Source organism: Oncorhynchus mykiss, chromosome 2 (genome assembly GCF_057628025.1).
Source record: "Oncorhynchus mykiss isolate SJ-2025 chromosome 2, ASM5762802v1, whole genome shotgun sequence".
Lineage (NCBI taxonomy): Eukaryota > Metazoa > Chordata > Actinopteri > Salmoniformes > Salmonidae > Oncorhynchus > Oncorhynchus mykiss.
Genome location: NC_143023.1, coordinates 5,815,815 through 5,840,307, shown reverse-complemented (window position 1 = coordinate 5,840,307; position 24,493 = coordinate 5,815,815). Strand labels below are relative to the sequence as shown.

Sequence of the window (24,493 nt, the reverse complement as noted above, 5' to 3'; positions counted from 1 at the left end):
GACAGCAGGGTTAGGCCGGTTCTCTCTCCACCATCAGATGGCGCTAACATACAGTACTTCTGTAACGTTCCCTCATCGTGTTTCAGATGGCGTCTACATATTTCTGTAAAATTCTCAGCGTTTTTCGTTGGAAAAATGTAACCACCACGCCTAGTATATGATCCATTACAAATAACTCATAGAATATGCTCATTCCCAATGTGCCTATAATAATGTATATTTGAAGATTATTAGGTTATTATAGGCTATTTTACACGTGTATTGACCATTGAAAGTGCATTTAGTCCGTGAGATGTTAGGAAATACGACTTCACTTTTTTTTTTTTTTAAGTTTTGTGTTTAACCCCCACAACAAATCCGCTGCGGAAGCCGAGCAAACCACGCGCACCTGGCACGCTGCATGGACCGCACGAGAGAGAGAGCCGGACAGGCAAAAGTCTACTAGCGGACACCTCCAAAGTTCCAACTGTCCCAACACTGGGACATTCCTTTACACGGGTCGCCCTCTGAATAAAACCCAGCATGCCTGGTAATGTTTGTCAAAGGGTGGTAATAATGAATGTAATACGGCTGTGATAAGGTATGACGCTCTACATTTACGTTAGTGTGGGCTACACATGTAAATTTGAACTTCAGCACAGCTCTCGGCAGTGTTCTGTGTGGATAGAAATGTGATTTGCTTAGTGGGATTGCCCTTCGAGTTTGCTCCACCCAAAGAGGATATGGACTGTTGGAGCAGGGACTAGGTTATGTTGCCAAAAAAAAGAGCCGTTAGCTGAAGTTGCTGAACTATTGGAAAGCCATGCTGAGAAGTTCGGGGGTAAAGTCCTATTTGAGTTTTAATCACATGGCATTTTAAGAATGCTTCAAAGATGGCGGTAGCTACAGTAATTTCGGGGAACCGAGTAGAAAAAAGTGGATTTTTGGAGGTTTTAGTGAGGGACCGATGGCACAATGTTCTGGCCAACTTGAACGAAGAAGCTCTAACGTTGAGTTGCGAGGACCTGGGAGAGAATGTGACCCTAAACGGCATCACCAATGGATCTTACGGGTGCAACGCAACTCACCCGGATCACACAAACAGTCCGAAAACTGCGGTGAGGACAGCTTTCACGGATTTACAGGAGCAAGTCCCAGAAGCGATCGCAAACAGAAAAAGATGTGTGAAAGTAACAAAGCAAGAGGTAGGAGGACTCGGCATCAGCATAAAGGGAGGAAAAGAGAATAAAATGCCGATACTTATTAGTAAGATCTTCAAAGGTCTGGCTGCGGATCAAACCCAAGCCTTGTATGTCGGTGACGCGATTCTGTCGGTGAACGGTGTGAACCTGCGGGACGCTACGCATGACGAGGCGGTGCAGGGGCTCAAACGAGCCGGGAGAGAGGTGACGCTAGAAGGTAAGAACGGAACGGGACCAACTGTCGTTCGATACATTCTTTCTTGGTGAAGTGTGGGGGCCCGGGGGCATCCTCAAATCGAAATGCAGGCTGCCAGAGGAATTACGCACGTTAATATTTCTGCTCTCAAACATATGAGTGATCAACCTCTGTCAACTGGGTCCACAAACAAACATGATTCTTTTTTTTCTTCTTCGATGTTCTAAATACTTTCAATATTATTAATTTCCATGTCGGCTCAATGCCGGGGCAAAAGGATGCCCATTTGAAATTCCAAAATAGTGTTACATTTTTTGGGGCAATAATGAAGATTAACTGAAAAATTCTTAGGTTGTTTCTTGCAATAGCCTTCCGTGACTTTAAAAAGTATTTATCTCGAAACGGTGATTCCTAAAAGATGTGTCTGGAGATTTGGTCAACTCAAATCAGGAATGAGCAGGGTGAGCTCTACCATAATGACCTCTTATTCGTGTTGTCATTACACGTAGTGCAACAAGACCACTTATGGTCTGGAAAGTTCTCAAATTAAGCAATAATGCACGAGGGGGGGGGGTGGTATATGGCCAATATACCACGGCTAAGGGCTGTTGTTATTAAGCACAACAGTGGAGTGCCTGGACACAGCCCTTAGCCGTGGTATATTGGCCATATATCACAAAACCCTGAGGCGTCTTATTGCATAAATATATTTAAACAAACAATATTGGAATTACCATGGTAACAACCAACTATCAACTCTCTCTGCCTGATTTATAGATCAAATCAAATCAAATGTATTTATATAGCCCTTCGTACATCAGCTGATATCTCAAAGTGCTGTACAGAAACCCAGCCTAAAACCCCAAACAGCAAGCAATGCAGGTGTAGAAGCACGTTGGCTAGGAAAAACTCCCTAGAAAGGCCAGAACCTAGGAAGAAACCTAGAGAGGAACCAGGCTATGTGGGGTGGCCAGTCCTCTTCTGGCTGTGCCGGGTGGAGATTATAACAGAACATGGCCAAGATGTTCAAATGTTCATAAATGACCAGCATGGTCAAATAATAATAATCACAGTGGTTGTCGAGGATGCAGCAAGTCAGCACCTCAGGAGTAAATGTCAGTTGGCTTTTCATAGCCGATTATGAAAGAATAGGAATTTTGAATGAAGTAAAATATCAATTCTATCAGAGTGCTGAACAATCTAATAGAATGGTTGTTTTTATTGGGGATTTTTTTTTAATGAATTATTTTCCATACTTTACAAACGTTTTGTATTGAACTTCTACTTTTAGAGGCAAAAATATATCTATTTTTTGAGTATCTGTTGTCAACTCCGTAAGTGGCTTGTCAACTCTGTCACTTGATGGCTAACCACCTTAAAATCTTATTTTTTTTTGTGTGTGTCAATATTCTGAGAAAATAATGTGTAATCACTGTTCTGCAACATAGGCTTAAACAATGTAACTCTTTTCTGTGCAAGACCTAAGGGTTAATGTTTGCTTTATAAATGTTGTTTTACGTTCTAAATCTAGAAAAACTCAAATTAGCCATGGAGCATTAAATAGTGCTATAAAACAAAACATTATCACCTGCTAAAATACATGTTTTCAATAGGCCTATCAGCAACGTCAACAGTTTACAGAATAAGGAAATAATATTATGTCCCTTTGTTGATAAATATTTAGGCGACTCCCTCTCCATGTTGCGAAATCAAATACTTTGAATTTCTGAGGAAATCTTTATCATCCAACCTTGGGAATCGTGCATCACAGGACTGGGAGTGTAATATCAAGTTTTGCCCAAAACAACACAGGCTGGCTGACACACGCACACACGCACGCACGCACACACGCACGCACATACACATTTCTCTGCATCCAAGAATCCAGGAAACAACCTTTACCTCATTATGTAACCAGACAACATAAACAACCTCTACCTCACTCTATAACCAGACAACATAAACAACCTTTACCTCACTATGTAACCAGGCAACATAAACATTCTCTACCTCACTATGTAACCAGTAACAAGACAACATAAACAACCTCTACCTCACTATGTAACCAGACAACATAAACAACCTCTACCTCACTGTGTAACCAGTAACCAGACAACATAAACAACCTCTACCTCACTATGTAACCAGACAACATAAACAACCTCTACCTCACTATGTAACCAGACAACATAAACAACCTCTACCTCACTATGTAACCAGTAACCAGACAACATAAACAACCTCTACCTCACTATGTAACCAGACAACATAAACAACCTCTACCTCACTATGTAACCAGACAACATAAACAACCTCTACCTCACTCTATAACCAGTAACCAGACAACATAAACAACCTCTACCTCACTATGTAACCAGACAACATAAACAACCTTTACCTCACTATGTAACCAGACAACATAAACAACCTCTACCTCACTATGTAACCAGACAACATAAACAACCTCTACCTCACTATGTAACCAGACAACATAAACAACCTCTACCTCACTATGTAACCAGACAACATAAACAACCTCTACCTCACTATGTAACCAGACAACATAAACAACCTCTACCTCACTCTGTAACCAGTAAACAGGCAACATAAACAACCTCTACCTCACTATGTAACCAGACAACATAAACAACCTTTACCTCACTATGTAACCAGACAACATAAACAACCTTTACCTCACTATGTAACCAGACAACATAAACAACCTCTACCTCACTATGTAACCAGACAACATAAACAACCTCTACCTCACTATGTAACCAGGCAACATAAACAACCTCTACCTCACTTTATAACCAGACAACATAAACAACCTCTGCCTCACTATGTAACCAGTAACCAGACAACATAAAAAACCTCTACCTCACTATGTAACCAGACAACATAAACAACCTCTACCTCACTATGTAACCAGACAACATAAACAACCTTTACCTCACTATGTAACCAGACAACATAAACAACCTTTACCTCACTATGTAACCAGACAACATAAACAACCTCTACCTCACTATGTAACCAGACAACATAAACAACCTCTACCTCACTATGTAACCAGGCAACATAAACAACCTCTACCTCACTCTATAACCAGACAACATAAACAACCTCTACCTCACTATGTAACCAGTAACCAGACAACATAAACAACCTCTACCTCACTATGTAACCAGACAACATAAACAACCTCTACCTCACTCTGTAACCAGTAACCAGGCAACATAAAAAACCTCTACCTCACTATGTAACCAGACAACATAAACAACCTCTACCTCACTCTATAACCAGTAACCAGACCACATAAACAACCTCTACCTCACTCTGTAACCAGTAACCAGGCAACATAAAGCCTGTATAAACAGTGTGACCTTCCCCTGAGAGAACAGGGTTATTACAGTTGCGCGTGCACACACACACACACACACACACACACACACACACACACACACACACACACACACACACACACACACACAGAGCAGGGTTATTACAGTTCAGCAGAAGGAAGTAGGGTCCCAGCAGGGTAGAGCAGAGGTCTGCTGTAATGATAAGCTCAAAGACAGTACGGGGTTGTAGTCAGAGGAGGCTAGTGGGAGGAGCTATAGGAGGGCAGCCTCATTGTCATCGCTGGACTGGAACTATTGGAACGGTATCAAACATATGGAAAACACATGTTTGACTCCATTCCAGCCATTACAATGAGCCTGTCCTCCTACAGCTCCCCCCACCAGCCTCCTCTGGTTGGAATGCATTGTCCTCCTGAGAGTTCTCTCACTCCAGACATTCAACGTCATGTGTGTGTGTGTAAAGACTGTTCTGAAGAGCAAATAACACTATGTACACACTGTAGCATGTTCTATGTTTGTGAATTATGAATGAAGCATGGGGATAATGTACAGCAACGACTACAACATGATTACAATGTATGCCTTTGATTACACCGTGTATGAGATACAGTATTGTACTTGAGATGCTGAGTTCTGGTCAGAGGAATTGGAGTGAAGATGAGGAAACAGCTGATTTGTGCTTTACTGTAATACTCAGAGGACTCCCGTGTTTCAGCTTCTCTCTCAGTTGAAGCCTCACTACACCAGAGGACTCCCGTGTTTCAGCTTCTCTCTCAGTTGAAGCCTCACTACACCAGAGGACTCCCGTGTTTCAGCTTCTCTCTCAGTTGAAGCCTCACTACACCAGAGGACTCCCGTGTTTCAGCTTCTCTCTCAGTTGAAGCCTCACTACACCAGAGGACTCCCGTGTTTCAGCTTCTCTCTCAGTTGAAGCCTCACTACACCAGAGGACTCCCGTGTTTCAGCTTCTCTCTCAGTTGAAGCCTCACTACACCAGAGGACTCCCGTGTTTCAGCTTCTCTCTCAGTTGAAGCCTCACTACACCAGAGGACTCCCGTGTTTCAGCTTCTCTCTCAGTTGAAGCCTCACTACACCAGAGGACTCCCGTGTTTCAGCTTCTCTCTCAGTTGAAACTTCACTACACCTCTTCCCAGAAGGGAAGTCCTTCACTTAAAGGCGGACAAACAGTTCTTACATCACAATGTCAATATCATTTTCTAGAAAAGGTACAATGTTTGTATTACACACACACACACACACACACACAATGATATATATGTAATACACAGGTTGTAAACATCTATGGTAGTCTCTAGTGCTGAAGTGACCTCTCATTGAGTCTCTACTGTCTACTGGGTGGCTGTCATCAAAATTCACCTCTCTGTGTGTGTTTCTCATTGAGCCTCTACTGTCTACTGCCTGGCTGTCATCACATTCACCTGTGTGTGTGTGTGTGTGTGTGTGTGTGTGTGTGTGTGTGTGTGTGTGTGTGTGTGTGTGTGTGTGTGTGTGTGTGTGTGTGTGTGTGATCAGCAGGCAGTCAGGACTACAACGCTCTCTGCATGTTGACTGATTGTTGTGTCATCAGAGAAGCTTTCATGACTACACCAGCTGTTAGTAGTAGTAAGGCCACACACACACACACACACACACACACACAAGCTGTGATGACAGAGTGAACCATCTACTCCTGGCCCTAGTACAGCTTATAAATCCGTTTTCTCAACACTCCTATTATCCACTCTGTGAATTTACTGTTTGATTCTTTGACTGAATTCATTATTTGAATATTGTCCTTGAACTTGTTTCCCCCATAAAGCTCCAGTACAGACTCCCCACCTTGTTGTTCTTAACATAGAAGTCATGCTATGAACACAGTCAATCTCACTGTGATATGATCTAATATTGTCACGTTCTGAACTTAGTTCTTTTGTTATGTCTTTGTTTTAGTATGGTCAGGGCTTGAGTTGGGTGGGTAGTCTATGTTTGTTTTTCTATGAGTTGGTATTTTCTGTGTTTGGCCTGGTATGTTTCTCAATCAGAGGCAGCTGTCAATCGTTGTCCCCGATTGAGAACCGTACTTTAGGCAGCCTGTTTTCACCCTTGAGTTGTGGGTGATTATTTTCTGTTCTGTGTTTTTTCAGCACCACACAGGACTGTTAGTTTTTTGTCGTTTTATTTGTTTTGTTCAGTGTTCATTACGGTTTTAAAAACATGAACACTTTGCCACGCTGCATCCTGGTCCTCACCTTCTTCCACCAAACGGTCCTTACAAATATTTCTGCTAAAGTTGATATGAACTGTAGTCCATTTAACCGGGCGTTCAAGTACCTGTTCTTGCTTTGATAACATCAGACCTTTTCAGGTGGCAGAGGGGGAAAAGATACCTTGTAGACCTCTGTGTATTCTGTGTTTTGTTCTGGAGCAGTATCTACCTGCCCATTCAGAGGAGGTAAAAAAAAAAGAGTTCCATTCTATTCTGCAATTAAAGTCTCATAAAAAAAGTCCCCTTTTGTTCCTGGTTGTTTTATTCATCCAGAAGTTACTCACGTCAAATTAGCCATTTTCTTCTCTCAGCTCAATAAGAGCAGCTAACAAAGCTCTCCATTCTGTTCCCACGTTAATACATGTAACTAGCTCTAATGGCTGTGTCTAGTTAACAGGCTGACAACACAAAGACTTGGTTATTATTACACCTGACAATAGGGCAGATAGATTTAATGTTATTTCAGAATTCAGAGACATGCCGGCTTCTATAATGGCTTCCATTGTATGGATAATAACTGAAGAAGAAATGACTTGCACCCAACCATTAGGTTGAGATTCTCTCAATGACTTGGGGTTTCTACCAGCTGGGTTTCTATGGTGACGTTGATTCATTCAGAAAGCTCATTCGGACCGTTTTTCTACGAACAAGCAAGATGGAGTAGAGACGTACGGCCCAAACCACATGAATTAACAGGACAATGTGGTCGATGAGTAAGAACACGACCAAACCATGATACATTTTTAGATGTTATTTCTATTTAAAAGCATTCATTATTCTCTCCTGATATATTTTGCAAATACATTCATTATCAAAAAAGGAAATCTTACACAAGTTAATTATTCAGATTCAGTTTGAGCTCATGTCTTTTGTAGCAAAAAACGATGTAACGAATGTGGTGGGGAGAAGGAGAAGAGGACCAAGGTGCATCGTGGGTAAGTATTCATAATAGGTTTAATAAATACCAACACTTGAACAAAAACAACAAACGAACAGTTCTGCAAGGTGCAAATACACAACACAGAAAACTACCCCACAAAACCCATGTGGGCAAGAGCTACCTAAGTATGGTTCTCAATCAGAGACAACGACAGACAAAAACATAGAAAAAATAACATAGAATGCCCATCCTAGTCACACCCTGGCCTAACCAAAATAGAGAATAAAAAGCCTCTATGGCCAGGGCGTGACAGTACCCCCCACCCAAAGGTGCGGACTCCGACCGCAAAACCTGACTCTAAAGGGGAGGGTCCAGGGGCCTTCTTTATGGCGGCGGCTCGGGTGCGGGACGTCTCAGTCTTGGCCCACTTAGGTGGCGCCTCTGGGGACCCTCGCAGCGGGCGCCACTGGACTGAAGGGCACCTCTGGACTGAGGGGCTGCGACTCTGGCGGCTCCGGCGTGACGGGCGACTATGGCGGCTCCGGACAGACTGGCGGCTCCGGAGTGACGGGCGACTTAGGGGCGCCTCTGGACTGAGGGACTGCGACTCTGGCGGCTCCGGAGTGACGGGCGGCTCTGGCAGCTCCGGACAGGATGGAGACTTGGTTCTGGGAGCAGGCACAGAACTCACCAGGCTGGGGAGACATACAGGCGGCCTCCTCCTTGGCCGAGGCACCGGATGCACTGGGCCGTGGAGGCGCACTGGAGGTCTCGAGCAACGAGCCTGCACAACCTGTCCTGGGTGGATACCCCCTTTAGCCCGGCAAGTGCGGAGAGTTGGAACAGGCCGCACAGGGCTGGTGCCGTATAACCCGGGCCGAGGAGACGCACTGGAGACCAGATGCGCTGAGCCGGCATCATCCCTCCTTGGCTCGATGCCCACTCTAGCCCGGCCGATTCGAGGAGCTGCGATGTAGAGCACCGGGCTATACGTGCGCACTGGGGACACCGTGCGCTTCACCGCATAACACGGTGCCTGCCCGGTCACTCTCTCGCCACGGTAAGCACGGGGAGTTGGCTCAGGTCTCCTACCTGACTCCGCCAATCTCCCCGTGTGCGTCCCCCCCAAATAATTCTGGGGCTGCCTCTCGTGCACGTTACCCAGAGCCAATTCCTCGTAGTGTCGCCGCTCCACTCGAGCTGCCTCCAGCTCCTCTTTCAGATGGCGATACTCTCCCGGCTGTGCCCAGGGTCCCTTCCGTCCAATATTTCCTCCCATGTCCAGGAGTCCATTACACGCTGCTTGGTCCTTTGGTGGTGGGTAGTTCTGTAACGAACGAACAGTTCTGCAAGGTGCAATATACAAAACAGAAAACAACTACCCACAAAACACAGGTGGGAACAGGCTACCTAAGTATGGTTCTCAATCAGACAACGACAGACAGCTGTCCCTGATTGAGAACCATACCCGGCCAAAAACAACGACATACAAAAACATAGAAAAAAGAACATAGAATGCCCACCCTAGTCACACCCTGGCCTAACCAAAATAGAGAATAAAAAGCCTCTCTATGGCCAGGGCGTGACAAACAATCCCCACAGGAAGTACAGACTCCTAGGCAGGAATTACAGACTCCTAGGCAGGAATTACAGACTCCTAGGCAGGAATTACAGACTCCTAGGCAGGAAGTACAGACTCCTTGGCAGGAAGTACAGACTACTAGGCATAGCAATAAACATAATGGACCCCAGCCTACTTTTATTTTCCCCTCTACTAAAATGGAACATTTCTATTTTGGAACAGAGTTGAGAACACACAGGTACAGATTCTAATGATTCTGGTTATTGACAGTTTCCAGGATATTGGTTTAGTTGAGTTTCTAAATGTGTTGACACACACACACACACACAGAGAACACAGTGGAGAACAGAACATAGCGAGCCAAAGCCAACAGACAGGGTCTGTGATAGTGAGTGTTTATAAGTGTTTATAAAAGTGGCAGCAATATAGAGAGAACCAGTAGATAGGAGAGAGCAGAACCAGTAGATAGGAGAGAGCAGAACCAGTAGGAAGGTGAAAGCAGAACCAGTAGATAGGAGAGAGCAGAACCAGTAGGAAGGTGAAAGCAGAACCAGTAGATAGGAGAGAGCAGAACCAGTAGATAGGAGAGAGCAGAACCAGTAGGAAGGTGAAAGCAGAACCAGTAGATAGGAGAGAGCAGAACCAGTAGATAGGAGAGAGCAGAACCAGTAGATAGGAGAGAGCAGAACCAGTAGATAGGAGAGAGCAGAACCAGTAGATAGGAGAGAGCAGAACCAGTAGATAGGAGAGAGCAGAACCAGTAGATAGGAGCGATTAGTGACAGAGAGAGAGGCAAATGAGAGAGGAATACTCCGAGTTCTGTGTATGACCTCACTCTGAAAGCTGGCGCCTGAACTAATGACACCACAACTACAACATAAGCGTGACGATTAGATGAAAGGGGTTCAGCAAGGAATTCCCGTAAGACTACTCCATACCCTGCCGTTGCAGAGGTAGGCCTATTTGTTTGCCAGATCTGTCAGCTTCTATGCATAATGATAGTCTTACGCTTCTGTTAGATGTTGATACCTTTCTTTACCTATTCTCCTTCGTTCCTTAAAGAACAGGGTCTGTACTCGTGTTTCAGGGGAGGTTTCTGTACTTCGTTCCTTAAAGAACAGGGCCTGTACTCGTGTTTCAGGGGAGGTTTCTGTACATCGTTCCTTAAAGAACAGGGCCTGTACTCGTGTTTCAGCGGAGGTTTCTGTACTTCGTTCCTTAAAGAACAGGGCCTGTACTCGTGTTTCAGGGGAGGTTTCTGTACTTCGTTCCTTAAAGAACAGGGCCTGTACTCGTGTTTCAGTGGAGGTTTCTGAGGGGAGGACAGCTCATAATAATAGCCGGAATGGAGTTAATGGAATGGCATCAAACGGATGGAAACCATGTGTTTGATGTATTTGATACCATTCCACTGATTCCACTCCAGTCATTACCACAGACCCTGTGTTTGATACCATTCCACTGATTCCACTCCAGTCATTACCACAGACCCTGTGTTTGATGTGTTTGATACCATTCCACTGATTCCACTCCAGTCATTACCACAGACCCTGTGTTTGATGTGTTTGATACCATTCCACTGATTCCACTCCAGTCATTACCACAGACCCTGTGTTTGATGTGTTTGATACCATTCCACTGATTCCACTCCAGTCATTACCACAGACCCTGTGTTTGATGTGTTTGATACCATTCCACTGATTCCACTCCAGTCATTACCACGAGCCCCGTCCTCCCCAATTAAGGTTTCACCAAACTCCCGTGTCGGGTTTGTACACCTTTTCAGTACATCTTTGTCATATAATCCTCTGAAACCTTCCCCTTGGATTGATGTAATACGAACAGTGAATGCCAGAACTGTTCATCAGCTGATGAGTTTAGAGCTCCATAGTTTAGGAATATAAACTGTTAAAACCTAATATATTTCTGTAATATATTGCCACTTCTCTTTAGAGATTGATGTAATGCGGTCAGACAGATCACTGTTGGTGGAAGCAGATCCATGCCTCTCCAGTGAGTAAATGGTTGACATCAGTGTTGTTCACATGGCCCTGTAATTTAAACTAACTCCATACAGTCTGATACATTTAGTTTATAGCAGGGTAATAATAGCTATGTTATTCATGTCTACTGTGACTCGTGATCAATGCTGTGGATTTAACGTGATTCACAGATTGTGTCTATGAAACTGTGTAGCCACCAAATGACTAATGAATCCCATGTCCCAGAGTTGTGGTCTTTGGTCGGATTAGGCCTCTTGTGTGGTGTGAAATACTTCTAATGACTCTCATCTCTCAGCTGTTGGCCAGGTTCACATCCATAGTTTGGAGCGATCCATCTAATCCTCTCAAACAATGCCAACCAACGGTTTCCCATGGAGGTGCAATATCTTTGAGTTCACAGAAAGTTTTAAACTGGGTACAAGGTATGATGTGTGTTGTGACTCATAGAGGTGAGTTCAGAACACGTTATAGATTAACACTTCTAACAGACCTGGACCACTAATAGAACTGTATAATATAACTGGACCACTAATAGAACTGGACCACTAATAGAACTGTATAATATATTTGGACCACTAATAGAACTGTATAATATATTTGGACCTCTAATAGAGCTGTATAATATAACTGGACCTCTAATAGAGCTGTATAATATATTTGGACCTCTAATAGAACTGTATAATATATTTGGACCTCTAATAGAACTGTATAATATATTTGGACCACTAATAGAACTGTATAATATATTTGGACCTCTAATAGAGCTGTATAATATATTTGGACCTCTAATAGAACTGTGTAATATATTTGGACCTCTAATAGAACTGGACCTCTAATAGAACTGTGTAATATATTTGGACCTCTAATAGAACTGTATAATATATTTGGACCTCTAATAGAACTGGACCTCTAATAGAACTGTGTAATATATTTGGACCTCTAATAGAACTGTATAATATATTTGGACCTCTAATAGAACTGGACCTCTAATAGAGCTGTATAATATATTTGGACCTCTAATAGAGCTGTATAATATATTTGGACCTCTAATAGAACTGGACCACTAATAGAACTGTATAATATATTTGGACCTCTAATAGAACTGGACCGCTAATAGAACTGTATAATATATTTGGACCTCTAATAGAACTGTATAATATATTTGGACCTCTAATAGAACTGGACCTCTAATAGAGCTGTATAATATATTTGGACCTCTAATAGAGCTGTATAATATATTTGGACCTCTAATAGAACTGGACCACTAATAGAACTGTATAATATATTTGGACCTCTAATAGAACTGGACCGCTAATAGAACTGTATAATATATTTGGACCTCTAATAGAACTGGACCACTAATAGAACTGTATAATATATTTGGACCTCTAATAGAGCTGTATAATATATTTGGACCTCTAATAGAACTGGACCACTAATAGAACTGTATAATATATTTGGACCTCTAATAGAACTGGACCGCTAATAGAACTGTATAATATATTTGGACCTCTACCGGCCTGGTACAGATTGTGGGGTTACAGCAGGGTCACTTTATGAGTCTGCATGTCAATCTCCTCTATAGGACACTAGCTAGCTCTAATGAAGTTACGTTGGCAAGGACTCTTAGCACTATCCTCACCAAACATAACAGCAGTAAAGGCATGACCTCTCTACCAATGAAAACATAGTAAATTATTCCTTTGTCTTGTTGGTCCAGTGACCTACATGTGGGAAGCCAGCCTCAAGACAGGTTGTGAAAAAGCTTACTCATAATTCTCCTCTCTCATATTCCCAGTGAAGTACATGAGAGAAGCCAGCCCCTATGTGAAGAAGGGTTCTCCTGTGTCAGAGATAGGCTGGGAGACGCCCCCACCTGAGTCCCCGAGGCTGGGTAGCCCCCACCGTGACGTCCCCGTCACCCCCACCATGTCCCTACAGGGGGACAGGAGGTACATCCCCTTAAAGATGTGTTACGTCACCAGGAGCATGACTTCTCCAGACCCTGGAAACAGGTAAAGGCTCCAGCTTCATTCTGCATGACTATTATTCTGTTTCCCCCCGTATATTATTATCTACAGGGGCGTAACGGCAGGGGGTGCAGGGCTAGGTGGGGTAACACTTCTACAATTAGAATTGATTGGATTTATATTGCGAGTGTTTTGCCAGATGCAGGGCCTTCAGAAAGTAGTCACACCCCTTCACTTGTTCCACATGATGTTGGGTTACAGCCTGAATTCAAAATGGATTCCATCACATTTTTTTCGGCCCACCCATCTACACACAATAACCCATAATGACAAAGTGAAAACATGTTTTTAGCAAATGTATTGAAAATGAAATACAGAAATATCTCATTTACATAGGTTTTCCCACCTCTGAGTCAATAATCAAATGTATTTATAATCAATCAATCAAGTTTATTTAAAAAGCCCTTCTTACATCAGCCGATGTCACAAAGTGCTGTACAGAAACACAGCCTCAATACATGTTAGAATTACATTCGGCAGTGATTACAGCTGTGAGTCTTTCTGGGTAAGTCTCTAAGAGCTTTGCTCACCTAGATTGTACAATATTTGCACATTATTGAAGGTGCCGAAGGTGCTGTAATAAAAGCAACACATTACATTGTGACGGAGGAGAGACTCATCTCATCCACCACCAATGAGTAACTCCCACCACTTGTTTTTCCCGGGACAGTGTAACAGGGATGGTCGTCTCTGGGACAGTGTAACAGGGATGGTCGTCTCTGGGACAGTGTAACAGGGATGGTCGTCTCTGGGACAGTGTAACAGGGATGGTCGTCTCTGGGACAGTGTAACAGGGATGGTCGTCTCTGGGACAGTGTAACAGGGATGGTCGTCTCTGGGACAGTGTAACAGGGATGGTCGTCTCTGGGACAGTGTAACAGGGATGGTCGTCTCTGGGACAGTGTAACAGGGATGGTCGTCTCTGGGACAGTGTAACAGGGATGGTCGTCTCTGGGACAGTGTAACAGGGATGGCCGTCTCTGGGACAGTGTAACAGGGATGGTCGTCTCTGGGACAGTGTAACAGGGATGGTCGTCTCTGGGACAGTGTAACAGGGATGGTCGTCTCTGGGACAGTGTAACAGGGATGGTCGTCTCTGGGACAGTGTAACAGGGATGGTCGTCTCTGGGACAGTGTAACAGGGATGGTCGTCTCTGGGACAGTGTAACAGGGATGGCCGTCTCTGGGACAGTGTAACAGGGATGGTCGTCTCTGGGACAGTGTAACAGGGATGGTCGTCTCTGGGACAGTGTAACAGGGATGGTCGTCTCTGGGACAGTGTAACAGGGATGGTCGTCTCTGGGACAGTGTAACAGGGATGGTCGTCTCTGGGACAGTGTAACAGGGATGGTCGTCTCTGGGACAGTGTAACAGGGATGGTCGTCTCTGGGACAGTGTAACAGGGATGGTCGTCTCTGGGACAGTGTAACAGGGATGGTCGTCTCTGTGACAGTGTAACAGGGATGGTCGTCTCTGGGACAGTGTAACAGGGATGGTCGTCTCTGTGACAGTCACAATGGATTAACTGCTGCGGTTCTCAACTATCAGAGTGTTCGGAGTTTAAGAGATGTTATCTTGATTAACCAACACAGAGAAACGGTTTCTACCTTAATTAACCAACACAGAGAAACGGTTTCTACCTTAATTAACCAACACAGAAGTAATGACTGATTTAGACAGGCCTGGTATTTATAGTCATTTAGACAGGCCTGGTATTTATACAGTCATTTAGACAGGCCTGGTATTTATACAGTCATTTAGACAGGCCTGGTATTTATACAGTCATTTAGACAGGCCTGGTATTTATAGTCATTTAGACAGGCCTGGTATTTATACAGTCATTTAGACAGGCCTGGTATTTATACAGTCATTTAGACAGGCCTGGTATTTATAGTCATTTAGACAGGCCTGGTATTTATAGTCATTTAGACAGGCCTGGTATTTATACAGTCATTTAGACAGGCCTGGTATTTATAGTCATTTAGACAGGCCTGGTATTTATACAGTCATTTAGACAGGCCTGGTATTTATACAGTCATTTAGACAGGCCTGGTATTTATAGTCATTTAGACAGGCCTGGTATTTATAGTCATTTAGACAGGCCTGGTATTTATACAGTCATTTAGACAGGCCTGGTATTTATAGTCATTTAGACAGGCCTGGTATTTATAGTCATTTAGACAGGCCTGGTATTTAGACAGTCATTTAGACAGACCTGGTATTTATACAGTCATTTAGACAGGCCTGGTATTTAGACAGTCATTTAGACAGACCTGGTATTTAGACAGTCATTTAGACAGGCCTGGTATTTAGACAGTCATTTAGACAGGCCTGGTATTTATAGTCATTTAGACAGGCCTGGTATTTATACAGTCATTTAGACAGGCCTGGTATGTATACAGTCATTTAGACAGGCCTGGTATTTATACAGTCATTTAGACAGGCCTGGTATTTATAGTCATTTAGACAGGCCTGGTATTTATACAGTCATTTAGACAGGCCTGGTATTTATACAGTCATTTAGACAGGCCTGGTATTTATACAGTCATTTAGACAGGCCTGGTATTTATATAGTCATTTAGACAGGCCTGGTATGTATACAGTCATTTAGACAGGCCTGGTATTTATAGTCATTTAGACAGGCCTGGTATTTATAGTCATTTAGACAGGCCTGGTATTTATACAGTCATTTAGACAGGCCTGGTATTTATAGTCATTTAGACAGGCCTGGTATTTATAGTCATTTAGACAGGCCTGGTATTTAGACAGTCATTTAGACAGACCTGGTATTTATACAGTCATTTAGACAGGCCTGGTATTTAGACAGTCATTTAGACAGACCTGGTATTTAGACAGTCATTTAGACAGGCCTGGTATTTAGACAGTCATTTAGACAGGCCTGGTATTTATAGTCATTTAGACAGGCCTGGTATTTATACAGTCATTTAGACAGGCCTGGTATGTATACAGTCATTTAGACAGGCCTGGTATTTATACAGTCATTTAGACAGGCCTGGTATTTATAGTCATTTAGACAGGCCTGGTATTTATACAGTCATTTAGACAGGCCTGGTATTTATACAGTCATTTAGACAGGCCTGGTATTTATACAGTCATTTAGACAGGCCTGGTATTTATATAGTCATTTAGACAGGCCTGGTATGTATACAGTCATTTAGACAGGCCTGGTATTTATAGTCATTTAGACAGGCCTGGTATTTATACAGTCATTTAGACAGGCCTGGTATTTATAGTCATTTAGACAGGCCTGGTATTTATACAGTCATTTAGACAGGCCTGGTATTTATAGTCATTTAGACAGGCCTGGTATTTATACAGTCATTTAGACAGGCCTGGTATTTATAGTCATTTAGACAGGCCTGGTATTTATACAGTCATTTAGACAGGCCTGGTATTTATACAGTCATTTAGACAGGCCTGGTATTTATATAGTCATTTAGACAGGCCTGGTATTTATACAGTCATTTAGACAGGCCTGGTATTTATATAGTCATTTAGACAGGCCTGGTATTTATACAGTCATTTAGACAGGCCTGGTATTTATAGTCATTTAGACAGACCTGGTATTTATACAGTCATTTAGACAGGCCTGGTATTTATACAGTCATTTAGACAGGCCTGGTATTTATAGTAATTTAGACAGGCCTGGTATTTATACAGTCATTTAGACAGGCCTGGTATTTATAGTCATTTAGACAGGCCTGGTATTTATACAGTCATTTAGACAGGCCTGGTATTTAGACAGGCCTGGTATTTAGACAGTCATTTAGACAGGCCTGGTATTTATACAGTCATTTAGACAGGCCTGGTATTTATACAGTCATTTAGACAGGCCTGGTATTTATAGTAATTTAGACAGGCCTGGTATTTATACAGTCATTTAGACTGGCCTGGTATTTATAGTCATTTAGACAGGCCTGGTATGTATACAGTCATTTAGACAGGCCTGGTATTTATACAGTCATTTAGACAGGCCTGGTATTTATACAGTCATTTAGACAGGCCTGGTATTTATACAGTCATTTAGACAGGCCTGGTATTTATAGTCATTTAGACAGGCCTGGTATTTATAGTCATTTAGACATGCCTGGTATTTATACAGTCATTTAGACAGGCCTGGTATTTATACAGTCATTTAGACAGGCCTGGTATTTATACAGTCATTTAGACAGTCCTGGTATTTATACAGTCATTTAGACAGGCCTGGTATTTATACAGTCATTTAGACAGGCCTGGTCTTTATACAGTCATTTAGACAGGCCTGGTATTTATACAGTCATTTAGACAGGCCTGGTATTTATACAGTCATTTAGACAGGCCTGGTATTTATACAGTCATTTAGACAGGCCTGGTATTTATACAGTCATTTAGACAGACCTGGTATTTATACAGTCATTTAGACAGGCCTGGTATTTATAGTCATTTAGACAGGCCTGGTATTTATACAGTCATTTAGACAGACCTGGTATTTATAGTCATTTAGACAGGCCTGGTATTAATACAGTCATTTAGACAGGCCTGGTATTTATACAGTCATTTAGACAGGCCTGGTATTTATACAGTCATGTAGACAGGCCTGGTATTTATACAGTCATTTAGACAGGCCTGGTATTTATATAGTCATTTAGACAGGCCTGGTATTTATACAGTCATTTAGACAGGTCTGGTATTTATACAGTCATTTAGACAGGCCTGGTATTTATACAGTCATTTAGACAGGCCTGGTATTTATAGTCATTTAGACAGGCCTGGTATTTATACAGTCATTTAGACAGGCCTGGTATTTATACAGTCATTTAGACAGGCCTGGTATTTATATAGTCATTTAGACAGGCCTGGTATTTATACAGTCATTTAGACAGGCCTGGTATTTATATAGTCATTTAGACAGGCCTGGTATTTATACAGTCATTTAGACAGGCCTGGTATTTATAGTCATTTAGACAGACCTGGTATTTATACAGTCATTTAGACAGGCCTGGTATTTATACAGTCATTTAGACAGGCCTGGTATTTATAGTAATTTAGACAGGCCTGGTATTTATACAGTCATTTAGACAGGCCTGGTATTTATAGTCATTTAGACAGGCCTGGTATTTATACAGTCATTTAGACAGGCCTGGTATTTAGACAGGCCTGGTATTTAGACAGTCATTTAGACAGGCCTGGTATTTATACAGTCATTTAGACAGGCCTGGTATTTATACAGTCATTTAGACAGGCCTGGTATTTATAGTAATTTAGACAGGCCTGGTATTTATACAGTCATTTAGACTGGCCTGGTATTTATAGTCATTTAAACAGGCCTGGTATGTATACAGTCATTTAGACAGGCCTGGTATTTATACAGTCATTTAGACAGGCCTGGTATTTATACAGTCATTTAGACAGGCCTGGTATTTATACAGTCATTTAGACAGGCCTGGTATTTATAGTCATTTAGACAGGCCTGGTATTTATAGTCATTTAGACATGCCTGGTATTTATACAGTCATTTAGACAGGCCTGGTATTTATACAGTCATTTAGACAGGCCTGGTATTTATACAGTCATTTAGACAGTCCTGGTATTTATACAGTCATTTAGACAGGCCTGGTATTTATACAGTCATTTAGACAGGCCTGGTCTTTATACAGTCATTTAGACAGGCCTGGTATTTATACAGTCATTTAGACAGGCCTGGTATTTATACAGTCATTTAGACAGGCCTGGTATTTATACAGTCATTTAGACAGGCCTGGTATTTATACAGTCATTTAGACAGACCTGGTATTTATACAGTCATTTAGACAGGCCTGGTATTTATAGTCATTTAGACAGGCCTGGTATTTATACAGTCATTTAGACAGACCTGGTATTTATAGTCATTTAGACAGGCCTGGTATTAATACAGTCATTTAGACAGGCCTGGTATTTATACAGTCATTTAGACAGGCCTGGTATTTATACAGTCATGTAGACAGGCCTGGTATTTATACAGTCATTTAGACAGGCCTGGTATTTATATAGTCATTTAGACAGGCCTGGTATTTATACAGTCATTTAGACAGGTCTGGTATTTATACAGTCATTTAGACAGGCCTGGTATTTATACAGTCATTTAGACAGGCCTGGTATTTATACAGTCATTTAGACAGGCCTGGTATTTATACAGTCATTTAGACAGGCCTGGTATTTATATAGTCATTTAGACAGGCCTGGTATTTATACAGTCATTTAGACAGGCCTGGTATTTATAGTCATTTAGACAGGCCTGGTATTTATACAGTCATTTAGACAGGCCTGGTATTTATATAGTCATTTAGACAGGCCTGGTATTTATATAGTCATTTAGACAGGCCTGGTATTTATAGTCATTTAGACAGGCCTGGTATTTATATAGTCATTTAGACATGCCTGGTATTTATAGTCATTTAGACAGGCCTGGTATTTATAGTCATTTAGACAGGCCTGGTATTTATAGTCATTTAGACAGGCCTGGTATTTATACAGTCATTTAGACAGGCCTGGTATTTATAGTCATTTAGACAGGCCTGGTATTTATACAGTCATTTAGACAGGCCTGGTATTCATACAGTCATTTAGACAGGCCTGGTATTTATACAGTCATTTAGACAGGCCTGGTATTTATACAGTCATTTAGACAGGCCTGGTATTTATACAGTCATTTAGACAGGCCTGGTATTCATACAGTCATTTAGACAGGCCTGGTATTTATACAGTCATTTAGACAGGCCTGGTATTTATACAGTCATTTAGACAGGCCTGGTATTTATACAGTCATTTAGACAGGCCTGGTATTTATACAGTCATTTAGACAGGCCTGGTATTTATACAGTCATTTAGACAGGCCTGGTATTTAGACAGGCCTGGTATTTAGACAGTCATTTAGACAGGCCTGGTATTTATACAGTCATTTAGACAGGCCTGGTATTTATACAGTCATTTAGACAGGCCTGGTATTTATACAGTCATTTAGACAGGCCTGGTATTTATAGTCATTTAGACAGGCCTGGTATTTATACAGTCATTTAGACAGGCCTGGTAATTATACAGTCATTTAGACAGGCTTGGTATTTATACAGTCATTTAGACAGGCCTGGTATTTATACAGTCATTTAGACAGGCTTGGTATTTAGACAGGCCTGGTATTTAGACAGTCATTTAGACAGGCCTGGTATTTATACAGTCATTTAGACAGGCCTGGTATTTATACAGTCATTTAGACAGGCCTGGTATTTATACAGTCATTTAGACAGGCCTGGTATTTATACAGTCATTTAGACAGGCCTGGTATTTATACAGTCATTTAGACAGGCCTGGTATTTATACAGTCATTTAGACAGGCCTGGTATTTATACAGTCATTTAGACAGGCCTGGTATTTATACAGTCATTTAGACAGGCCTGGTATTTAGACAGGCCTGGTATTTAGACAGTCATTTAGACAGGCCTGGTATTTATACAGTCATTTAGACAGGCCTGGTATTTATACAGTCATTTAGACAGGCCTGGTATTTATACAGTCATTTAGACAGGCCTGGTATTTATACAGTCATTTAGACAGGCCTGGTATTTATACAGTCATTTAGACAGGCCTGGTATTTATACAGTCATTTAGACAGGCCTGGTATTTATACATTCATTTAGACAGGCCTGGTATTTATACAGTCATTTAGACAGGCCTGGTATTTATACAGTCATTTAGACAGACCTGGTATTTATAGTCATTTAGACAGGCCTAGTATTTATACAGTCATTTAGACAGGCCTGGTATTTATACAGTCATTTAGACAGGCCTGGTATTTATACAGTCATTTAGACAGGCCTGGTATTTATACAGTCATTTAGACAGGCCCGGTATTTATACAGTCATTTAGACAGGCCTGGTATTTATAGTAATTTAGACAGGCCTGGTATTTATGCAGTCATTTAGACAGGCCTGGTATTTATACAGTCATTTAGACAGGCTTGGTATTTATACAGTCATTTAGACAGGCCTGGTATTTATACAGTCATTTAGACAGGCCTGGTATTTAGACAGTCATTTAGACAGGCCTGGTATTTATACAGTCATTTAGACAGGCCTGGTATTTATACAGTCATTTAGACAGGCCTGGTATTTATACAGTCATTTAGACAGGCCTGGTATTTATACAGTCATTTAGACAGGCCTGGTATTTAGACAGGCCTGGTATTTAGACAGTCATTTAGACAGGCCTGGTATTTATACAGTCATTTAGACAGGCCTGGTATTTATACAGTCATTTAGACAGGCCTGGTATTTATACAGTCATTTAGACAGGCCTGGTATTTATACAGTCATTTAGACAGGCCTGGTATTTATACAGTCATTTAGACAGGCCTGGTATTTATACAGTCATTTAGACAGGCCTGGTATTTATACATTCATTTAGACAGGCCTGGTATTTATACAGTCATTTAGACAGGCCTGGTATTTATACAGTCATTTAGACAGACCTGGTATTTATAGTCATTTAGACAGGCCTGGTATTTATACAGTCATTTAGACAGGCCTGGTATTTATAGTCATTTAGACAGGCCTGGTATTTATAGTCATTTAGACAGGCCTGGTATTTATACAGTCATTTAGACAGGCCTGGTATTTATACAGTCATTTAGACAGGCCTGGTATTTATACAGTCATTTAGACAGGCCTGGTATTTATACAGTCATTTAGACAGGCCTGGTATTTATATAGTCATTTAGACAGGCCTGGTATTTAGACAGTCATTTAGACAGGCCTGGTATTTATAGTCATTTAGACAGACCTGGTATTTATACAGTCATTTAGATATGACACACAAACATTCACTACTTTGATGGTTATATTGTCATGTTAGTTGATGTCGTTCTACTGTTAGTGTGATACTGCAACACTGACAACAGAGGTAAGACCTATGTGCTGTGTCACAGAAATATAATTACTAGAAGGGGGTGGCCCTCAGAGCCATGGCAATTTGACTAGAAAGTGAATTGTCCTACAGTTCTAGTAGTTCTATGTCTATGCTATTTGGTCTGTGAGATGAACCACACTATGAAGAGGAAATCAGTCACTGAGGTGTTAGACCACAGCTAACCTACTTAATGACGAGCCAATATGGCTCACATACAGTAGACCACAGCTAACCTACTTAATGACGAGCCAATATGGCTCACATACGGTGCATTCAGAAAGTATTCAGACCCCTTGACTCTTTCCACAGTTTGCTACGTTAAAGTCTTATTCTAAAATGAAAAAAATAAATAAAATACTCATCAATCTACACACAATACCCCATATTAACAAAGCAAATACTTTTTTTTTTGTGTTTATAACAAAAATGAAATATCACTTTTACAGCACATAGGTCTTACCTCTGTTGTCAGTGTTGCAGTATCACACTAACAGTAGAACGACAGTAACACACATGACAATATAACCATCAAAGTAGTGAATGTTTTATCCAGTATGTCCCAAAACACATCAGATGTAAATCACACACTACCACAACCTAGCATTTGTTTGTATTGAGTGATATTTACTGGCGTCACTACAATGTTTTGGTCGTGTATTAAGTACTTCCATCGTTTCAGCACGTTGCTCACAACAACAGGCCAACCTTCAGGTACTTTAGAGCTACATACTGGAAGATGCCTGTTACCACACAAACACACATGCTGCTATCTGAGATGTTCCGGACGTTCTGCTGCAGGCTTGTTGTAGCTGACTGGTAGAGAGGGGCAGAGCTCTCGTCACTAGTGGAAATGTAAACAGCTGTTAGGTGAGAGACGTCCACACTACCCAGCCAGGTGAGGAGAGAGTTTCCTGCACTTTTCACAGCTTTATTTAGCTGTTAAACAGCTGTTCGGTGAGAGACGTCCACACTACCCAGCCAGGAGAGGAGAGAGTTTCCTCCCTCCTCAGACAGATTTACAGATTTACCAGATTTGCAGTTTTTTTTCTCTCAAATAAAAAGCAGTTTGTCAGTGGAAAACGAACAGGCAGACAGACCATCATTGACCAGGAAAGGCATTGAAAGATTTGCCACACAGTGAGTCCACTTTCTAAATCTGGCCTTGGCTTCTTTAATGGCTCAGCAGTTAGTGTCCCATGTTGGAGAGATGACCTGCCTGGATGTGGATGGGCCTTGAATGGGGAGAACACACCTGGGTTCAAATACTATTTGAAGTCTTTCAAATATTTTAGTTGTGCTTGGTTGAGCTTGTAAGTGCAATGCCCACCCATCTGGCACTCCAGGCAGACTAAAGCAAACTCTCAAAGTATACAAAATGATTCCAAATAGTCTTTGAACCCAGCAGGTCTGGGGGAGAGCTTGGGCCTCTTTCCAGGAACCAGCCAGCCAGCCAGCCAACCAGCCAGCAACTAACGTAAACACTTCAGCTCCCTCCATATGACATCTGACTTCTGTTTCTCCTCAATCAAGTCTCTGGTTTCTATTTTTAACTGTAGTGGGGGGGGGGGGGGGGGGGTTGGTGGGGGCGAGTAGGAGAGAGAGCACCTGCAGTTGATCTAGTGGTTTGTGACATCATGATAACATGGTCTCCCACTGTCTCTGATTTAATGACAGGTAGATTTATCAACAGTGGTCATACTCAAGGCCCAGGTCTGAGGTGAAAACGGTTTCCTTCAACCTTGTTCATTTGATTTATTTTTTTGTTGTTAGCAGAATGTATTCATAACATACTTAGCTAATGTTTCCAATACCAAAAAGGCTTGAAACTTACTGCACATCCCACAGATGACAAATCAAACTTTATCAACCCATGATGAGTAAGCAGGTCTGTAAATAAATACACACTCACTGTACACAGTGCTAGGTACATCAAAGGAAATGTTTATCTTAGCCAGAAGAAGAGACGCTGTGAGAAACAGTCTTTTAGTGGTGCTTGGGATCATTTCCATTCACTCAGGACATCATCAAGCACACAGGGGCCATCTTCCTTTC

At 41.9% G+C, this 24,493-nt stretch overlaps 1 protein-coding gene across 2 annotated transcripts in view; it reads left to right on the top strand.

Annotated features, from left to right (window-relative positions):
- Positions 1–267: 267 nt before the first annotated feature.
- Positions 268–24,493, top strand: part of LOC110507038 (syntrophin, basic 1) — a 48,773-nt gene continuing 24,547 nt past the window's right edge. Inside the window, exons 1-2 of one of the 2 annotated variants that reach the window (XM_090186213.1) lie at positions 268–1,398; positions 13,272–13,488. In XM_090186213.1, coding sequence (XP_090042339.1) covers positions 873–1,398; positions 13,272–13,488 — 743 coding nt within the window. In that variant the 5' untranslated portion in view covers positions 268–872. The remainder of the gene's footprint in view (positions 1,399–13,271; positions 13,489–24,493) is intronic. The other variant, XM_090186216.1, reaches the window with a different exon arrangement.